The sequence below is a fragment of the Hippopotamus amphibius genome, chromosome 4 (assembly GCF_030028045.1).
Source record: "Hippopotamus amphibius kiboko isolate mHipAmp2 chromosome 4, mHipAmp2.hap2, whole genome shotgun sequence".
NCBI lineage: Eukaryota > Metazoa > Chordata > Mammalia > Artiodactyla > Hippopotamidae > Hippopotamus > Hippopotamus amphibius.
This window is the reverse complement of record NC_080189.1, coordinates 6,394,507-6,402,234: the sequence shown is the minus strand read 5'-3', so window position 1 is coordinate 6,402,234 and position 7,728 is coordinate 6,394,507. Positions and strand designations below refer to the sequence as shown.

Below are 7,728 nucleotides of genomic sequence, written 5' to 3'. Positions count from 1 at the left end.
AGATAAACTATGGTCAATGAACCTACAACAAAGGAGGCAAGGATATACAATGGAGAAAAGACAGCCTCTTCAATAAGTGGTGCTGGGAAAACTGGACAGCTACATGTCAAAGAATGAAATTAGAACACTTCCTAACACCATACACAAAAATAAACTCAGAATTGATTAAAGACCTAAATGTAAGGGCTGACACTATAAAACTCTTAGAGGAAAACAAAGGAAGAACACTCTTTGACATAAATCACAGCAAGACCCTTTTTGATCCACCTCCTAGAGTAATGGAAATAAAAACAAAAATAAATAAGTGGCACCTAATGAAACTTAAAAGCTTATGTACAGCAAAGGAAACTATAAGCAAGATGAAAAGACAACCCACAGAAGGGGAGAAAATATTTGCAAAAGAATCAACAGACAAAGGATTAATCTCCAAAATATATAAACAGTTCATGCAGCTCAATACCAAAAAAACAAACAACCCAATCAAAAAATGGGCAGAAGACCTAAATAGGCATTTCTCAAAGAAGACATACAGATGGCCAAGAGGCACATGAAAAGCTGCTCAACATCACTAATTACTAGAGAAATGCAAATCAAAACTACAATGAGGTATCACCTCACATCAGTTAGAATGGGCATCATGAGAAAATCTACAAACAGTAAATGCTGGAGAAGGTCTGGAGAAAATGGAACTATGGAGAATAATATGGAAGTTCCTTAAAAAACTAAAAATGGAATTACCATATGACCCAGCAATCCCACTACAGGGCATATACCCACAGAAAACCATAATTCAAAAAGATACATGAACCCAGTGTTCCCTGAAGCACTATTTACAACAGCCAGCACACAAAAGCAACCTAAATGTCCATCAACAGACGAATGGATAAAGAAGATGTGGTACATATATACAATGAAATATTACTCACCTGTAAAAAGGAACAAAATTGGGACATTTGTAGAAACATGGATGGACCTAGAGACTGTCACACAGAGTGAAATAAGTCAGAAAGAGAAAAACAAATACCTTATATTAATGCATATACACAGAATATAGAAAAAAGGCACAGATCAGCCAGTTTCAAGGCAGGAACAGAGATGCAGATGTAGAGAATAAACATATGGACACCAAGTTGGGGGGGGGGGGGTGTTGGGATGAACTGGGAGATTGGGATTACCATATATATATTACTAACAAGAAAAAAATATCAAATTGTACACTTTAAATATATGTAGTTTATTGTATGTCAATTATATCTCCATAAAAGTTCTAAAACAAAACAAAACAAAAAAAAGTTTAAGCAGGGACTCCAGTGGCGAGGATGCTGTGCGGGTTACATAGACAAATGGGGCACGGGCCTGCCCTCAGGAAGCTTTGGTTCTATCAGTGTTCTTTTGCAGGAACACAATGCAAATGAGAAGTGAGGATGGAGGCTCACAGAGCAGCGAAGGCCCGCGTGTTCTGGAAGGTGTGATGAAGGACCTGGGAACTCGGGAGCCCACACACCGCTCGCCACACCAGACGCTGCCCTGGAGCCTGGGAGCGCCAGTGACCCCTGCGATGGGGAGAGCGAGTGAGGGGCTGGAAGCCAGACTCAGGGGCTGAGCTAGGCTGGAGGAAGCAGCAGTGGCTTGCTGAAACCCAGCGCATCTCAGATGGGCGCCCTCTCCAGCAGCTGCCTGTGAGTGTGCTCAGATTCCCTCTGGATTTGGCACAGTCCCTGCAGCCAGGACTCCTCGCTGGGCCCTTTCGCGGAGCCCTGGCCTTGGAGGACCTGCCCCTCTCCCTCCTGCTGGAGCAGAAGGTTGTGCAGGGAGTAACGGTGAGCCTGGTTGCTGTAGGAACGGCCTTCGTGTTCCCACAGGACGCATTCGATTTGTGCCATGAGCTCCTTCAGCTGGGCCTCCTGCTCTGCCCCCTGCACCTTGTTGTTGAAGCCACAGTGTCGCCGCTCACAGAGGACATCCAGCTTGGCCAGCTCCCGGTTGTTGGTCCCTCGCAGGTACTCTTCCAGGGAGCCGCCGTCCAGGTCTTCCTTCCGCGTGAACACCAGGACGGTGCGGGCCAGGATGCCCTCCCCGAAGACCTCCTGGAGGCGCCTGGCCGCCTGCTGATCCTCCTCGGTGAACCGGCCCAGCTGGGTCACCAGGAGCACCGCGTGGGGCCGCAGCAAGAAGGCGATGGCTTCGCAGATGCCCTGAGCGGTCCCTTGCAGCGCCGCCCGAGGGCACAGGATGTCGGGGGTGTCGATGACCTCGAGCTCCTTCCCCGCCCACGCTCGGCACCCCCGCTGGAAGGCCGTGGTCACCGGTCTAGCGCTGACCTTGGACTCGAACACTTTCTGGCCGAGGATGCTGTTTCCTGTCGCGCTTTTCCCGCTTCCGGGTTTTCCCACCAGGATGAGCCTCAGCCTCTGCGGGGTCCCTGCATCCTCCCTCAGCCCTGGAAGCATCAAGAGAAGGTGGGGAGCGGAGTTAGAGCCCACCCACCCGCTTTAGCCTCACCAGAGGCAGAATGTCCAGGTGCAGGCAGGAGAAAGGAAGACCAGTGTCTGCCTCAGAGACGTGCCCTAGCCTCACCTTCTTTCTCTCCCTGTCTCTTTTTTTAACTTTTAGGAAAAAATTATGGTAGAATATACACAACATAAAATTTACCATTTTAACCATTTTTAGGTGTCGCATTAAGTACTTCACATTGTCGCGCAGTCATCACCACTATGCAAAAGAAGAATTTTCCATCTTCCCAAACTGAACCGCTCTCACTGTTAAACACTAACTTCCCATTCTTCCCTCCCCCAACACCTGATAACCACTATTCTTTCTGTCTCTATGTGTTTGACGATTCCAGGGACCTCATAGGAGTGGAATCAGGCAATATTTGCCCTATTGTGTCTGGCTTATGTCACTTAGCATAATGTTTTCGAGGTTCACCTGTGTTGTAGCAGGCGTCAGAGTTTCCTTCCTTTTTAAGACTGAGTAATACTCCACTGTAGGTGTAGACCACATTTTGTTTATTCACATATATGTGGACTTTGGGGTTGTTTCCTCCTTTTTACTACTGTGGACAATGCTGCTATGAAGCTTAGTGCACATGTGTTCAAGATCTGTTTCAGTTCTATGGGATGTATTCCCAGAAGTGGACTTGCCGACTCAGATAGTAGAATGCTACATTTCATGTTTAGGTTTTGAAACTTCTCCTCAGGGTCACCTGTTCTCACTCGTGTAGGAATCATCCCATCATGACCTGGGACCCTGAGCTTCTCGAATACCTGTGATTGGAGACCCTTCTCAGGAAGAGTAGTGAAACTGAAAGCATGCAGCCTCCGTGTCTGTCCTCTCCCTGACGTGATCGACCGCGTCCCAGTACCTTCAGTGTTCCCAACAAGGAGTGTTGTGAGGCTGGGGTCTGTTCACCCAGACGCCCAGCTCCACAGCCCAGCTGCACACTGGGGTCACGTTCTTCAGCTGCACCCTTGATGTTTGGGCTACACATTCTCACCCACGGGCACATCAGAACCATCAGCGGAGAGAAGATTCGTCATGCCCATCTAGCACTCAGAAACCCATGTCCAGATTTTTAGACATGCCCGGGGCTGGAGGGCAGGAAGGGAATTCCCTTCTCCTGGTCTCACAGGTCCCAGGACCCAGAGCAGGTAGAGGAGGGCCAAACCCTACCTGGTTTCCAAGTCTGTCGCCATCGAAGACATTGATGTGTCTCAGTGACAGAGCCCTCAGCCTCCTGAAGGCAGGATTGGCACAGCCCTCTTCCAAATCTCCCAGAAGCATGTTCTTCCTGCCTTTCTCCCTCGGCTGGCTGACCCACCGACCAATTCTGACTGGATGCTATTGGCTCCCTCCAGCTTCCCTCAGGTGGCTTGAAAGGAATTTGAGTGAATAGGTGGGAGTTTCGCAGAAGCAGGGAAGGTGCGATGTTGATCTTCACCCTCCAATGCAAAGCTGGAGGAAGACAGTGGTCTCCCGTTTGGGCAAGCCTGGAGGCACCCATGCCATTGGACTTTCAAGCAAAATACACCCCTTGAGCTCTGAAGAGGATTTTTAAAATAACAATCTCGATTGCTACAAAACAGGGGAAATCAGGTGTCAGCACTTGTACTTGCCCTATGCAGCTTATTAATATGGCTTTCTCCCAATGGCTCAGGTCATTGAAGTTCTCATAGTAAAAAAAATCAGTTCTGTTGAAATGCATGATGAATCACAAATTAATTCTTCTGGCCAGGAAAGTGGATGATTTCCAGCCTTCCTAAATGCCTAAATTCTGGCTCCTCAGGCTAGATGGCGAAGTGGAGCCCACAGAAGTTAAGCTCCTGGCTGTGATGCAACAGCTTTTGGGGGGAGGGAGCCCCTTGGAAAGACAGAGCCAGGTCCTGGGGGCAACTGAGTGCATCCTGCTGGGGTTCCCTAGTGCTTTGCAGCCCTGGGGACCCCGAGAGCTCTCACACTTGAGCCAGCACGACTCCCACACCAGGGCCTCGGGCGAGTCATCTGTCACACCCACTCAGCACATCCTTCCTGAGACTCAGTGAAGGGGCATTTGGTGCTGTCTCTCACCCCCTTTGGCCTACTGTGCCCATCAAGGACATTTCCCTCCTATCTGGCCAAGTTGAAGAGAGACCCAACCCACATGCCTTCTGACGGCTACCCAAGTGGGCAAATCTCTGAGAGGCAGGACTCCTGCTGCCTCTCCCAGCGCACCCCTGCTCCTCACACATCCCCCAGCCACGCCTCTCTCAAGTTCACATCTGCAAGAAAGTTGTTTTACCTCCTAACCAGTCTTGTGTAGCATCTTGAGACAGCCCTTCTTCAGGATTCTCTGGGAGAAGGATTTCGAATTCTTCTTCCTCCAGCTAGAAAAAAATAATAATATGTCTTACCAAAACGAACTTGTTTGTATTGGTTTTTAGGGGAGCAGACTGAATGAGGGGGAGTCTAAGACAACTTCTACCTCCTTTAGGGACCCTGTTTCCCCCTTTCTCCCCATGCACTGTGGTCTCCCTTTGGGGCAATTCTGTGATGGGGAGAAAGGATCAGAGATGTGTCCTGACAGATACTGTCCTGGGAGCAGTGGCCAGCATGCTTGGGGATGTGAGCAGGAAGGTGCTGGAGGGGCTGGTGAGGGGCTCTTAGGGCCAGAATGATCTGTGGGGAGAGCCTGGCAGTGAGAGCTGCAGAGGCCAAGAGCTGGGCAGTGAGGAGGACGGCAGACATGCACAGGCTCCCTCTCCACCTGGGGCCCAGTCCTGGTCCTGCTGGGACCCCGAGACCTCAGCACTCATCTCCAGACCACAGCCTAGGGTGGTCGCACTGCCTGGACATCAGTGTCCCCAGTGGTGTGAACGCTGGGCCCGAGCTACATGTTCCTGAGATCTCTTCCCTCTAGAAGAGTCCAACACATTTTATGACATTTTCTAGAGCAATTCCTAGTCCTCTTAGCAAAGGAGGGCCCTGTCACCCCCCCAGGAACTCCCGTCATCCTAAGCAGAGAGCAGTATCCTGCCTTCCATCCGTGCCACCCCGCGGACCAACATGGGTCCCTGTTTCAGGAGCTTGTCGTGTTATAGCTGCTTGGTGTTCTCTGTGGGATGGGGAGGCAACCGCATGGCCCTTTGACCATTTTTCTGGAATGTGTAGGACACTCTGAGACAATCACAGCCAGATGACTGTCGCCAGATACAGGCTCTGAGTTGTAGGGAAACCTAACTCCGGGGAGACTTCCGTAGACGTAGCTTTGCCATCGCCACAACACCTCTGGGGGGCTAAGGCTCTCTGCTAAGCTGGCCACCACCACAGTCCTTGCCAGCACCAAGGCCGGGGGAGGCCGTGTGGCTGCGGCCGCAGGACTGGGGTTCAGTGATGTCGGCTCTAACGTGCCAGGCTGAGAGTGGACCCAGCCAGTAGGTTTGGTGACTTTCCAGGACGAGAGTGACCAGGCCAGGTGAACATCTTCCCCCAGACTGGTCAGCAGCGTTCTTGTGAGGACGCAGGCTTTTACTTCTTGAAAGGGCTTCCTGTCCCTGCAAAGTGGAGAGAATCTCTTTGTCCTTGGTACCTCTACATCTTTGGTGGAAACGGAGGCAGAACCTCACCCAGGAAACCTCCTTCCTCCTTTAGAGAGAAGGGTGGTGAGGCAGCAGATACAGACCCGGCCGGGACCAGGGCAGGCGGGTGAGGCAGACCCTGGGCTCCACCCTCGCACCCAAAGAGCGAGTCTGCCGGCCCCTGGCTGCCTCACCCTACACCCTGCCCAACAGGGCATCACACGTGTGCCACATGCCACAGTTTTTGTCTCCAACACGGAGCGGCTATGTCACCCTTGTGAGGTTTCCCAGGAGAAAAATGAAACTCAGAGAAGCGTCTTGCCCAAGAGTAAGCAGTGGGTTCCAGGTAGAACACAAAGGGTACAAGGTTCTCCTGACTTTGTAGCCCTGGTTCCTCCTGTTGTGCCTCAAGCACGTGCGTGCACACACACACACATTCACAAACATATGAACACACACTACTTACACACACACTACTTACACACATACACTCACAAAGGTACAAACACACAAACACAGCACGCACACACACAACATGCATGAACACACACATACCCACAAACACATGAAAACACAAACACACACACAACACACACAGCACACACACACAAACATAAGACACATGCAACATTCACACACATACACTCACAAACACACATCTAAAAATACAGACAACACACACAGAAACAGAACACACACAGAAAACACACATATGCTCACCTACACACATAGAGACACACACACACACACATGCACATAAACATACTACCCACGGCACCCCCACAACACCCTCTCAAACACAACACACACACACAAACACACAATACACACAGTCATCACACACTGGGACTTACCACCCCGCCGCCCGCTGGGCCAGAGGAATGGCCATGTTTTGTGTCTCCCGGCATCGCGTCTTCTGGTGAATTCTTTGTTTTTCCTTTTAGAGCTGACATATTGGAGGCTGAATGCAGGAGGTAAAGGAAAGTGTCCCAGGTGTATGAATATAGAGAGGACATAGCTGATATTTTTTCAGCCAAATGTGATCTGAAAGCTCAGCTCAAGAACTGGCCATGAAAACACAGCCGTCAGCTGGGAGGGGAAGAAAGAGGAAGTGGTAGGAGCACCCAGGCCAGGCTCCCCCTCCACCCCTCCCCTCCGGCTCAGAAAGCTCTGCCGGCTGCATGTTGTCTGCAGCCTTGATGATATCGACAGGAGAAACAGGAACATGCATGTTGTTATTTGTTTATCCTGAACTCGGACAACTAGAACTCACAGGCTTAAAGCAAAGCAGCAGATCTTTCAGAAAATGTTGTGCCAGGGCAATGACTTTTTACTGCTTTCCTCCCTTTTTTGAGAATTTCCCACTTCCTACACACATCCTCTGCCTTCCCCATCATGACAGATACTCACTGTCTCTTCTCCCCAAGCTCCTCCTGCAGCCGCTCCACTGGCTCTCCAGGGTCTCCAGTTTGCTGACCCTACATCTTCGGACTTGTCAGCTCCATAATCCCTTGAGCCATACAAGCCAGTTCTTTATAATAAGTCTCTCCTTATACATGTGTACACACACACACATTCTGTGTCTGCAAATGCCAAAATCTTTGTCACATCTGAGTCTGGTTCTAATGTTTGCGTTGTGTGTTTTCTCCTGCCTTTTGGCACACCCTGTTATGTT

The 7,728-nt window shown here is 50.2% G+C and overlaps 1 protein-coding gene across 2 annotated transcripts; it reads right to left on the bottom strand.

The window, feature by feature from the left end:
* Window positions 1-1,260: 1,260 nt before the first annotated feature.
* On the bottom strand, window positions 1,261-7,503 carry LOC130852614 (GTPase IMAP family member 6-like). Of its 2 annotated transcripts, XM_057733750.1 has the most exons (4): window positions 7,464-7,503; window positions 6,908-7,014; window positions 4,778-4,862; window positions 1,261-2,440 (listed from the first exon to the last, which is right to left on the bottom strand). In XM_057733750.1, the coding sequence occupies exons 2-4, from the start codon at window positions 7,004-7,006 to the stop codon at window positions 1,650-1,652; spliced, it is 975 nt and encodes a 324-aa protein (XP_057589733.1). In that variant the 5' UTR covers window positions 7,007-7,014; window positions 7,464-7,503; the 3' UTR covers window positions 1,261-1,649. The 2 variants fall into 2 exon arrangements, with proteins under 2 accessions (XP_057589733.1, XP_057589732.1); XM_057733749.1 differs by lacking the exon at window positions 7,464-7,503 and having other exon boundaries at window positions 6,908-7,143.
* Window positions 7,504-7,728: the final 225 nt, after the last annotated feature.

Coding starts and splice junctions, on each gene's coding strand:
- LOC130852614 (XM_057733749.1), bottom strand. CDS start 7,069: ATGTCCTCTCTATATTCATACACCTGGGACACTTTCCTTTACCTCCTG. Junction 4,863..6,907: donor GCCCAGCGGGCGGCGGGGTG/GTAAGTCCCAGT, acceptor ATTTTTTTCTAG/CTGGAGGAAGAAGAATTCGA. Junction 2,441..4,777: donor TACACAAGACTGGTTAGGAG/GTAAAACAACTT, acceptor TGATGCTTCCAG/GGCTGAGGGAGGATGCAGGG.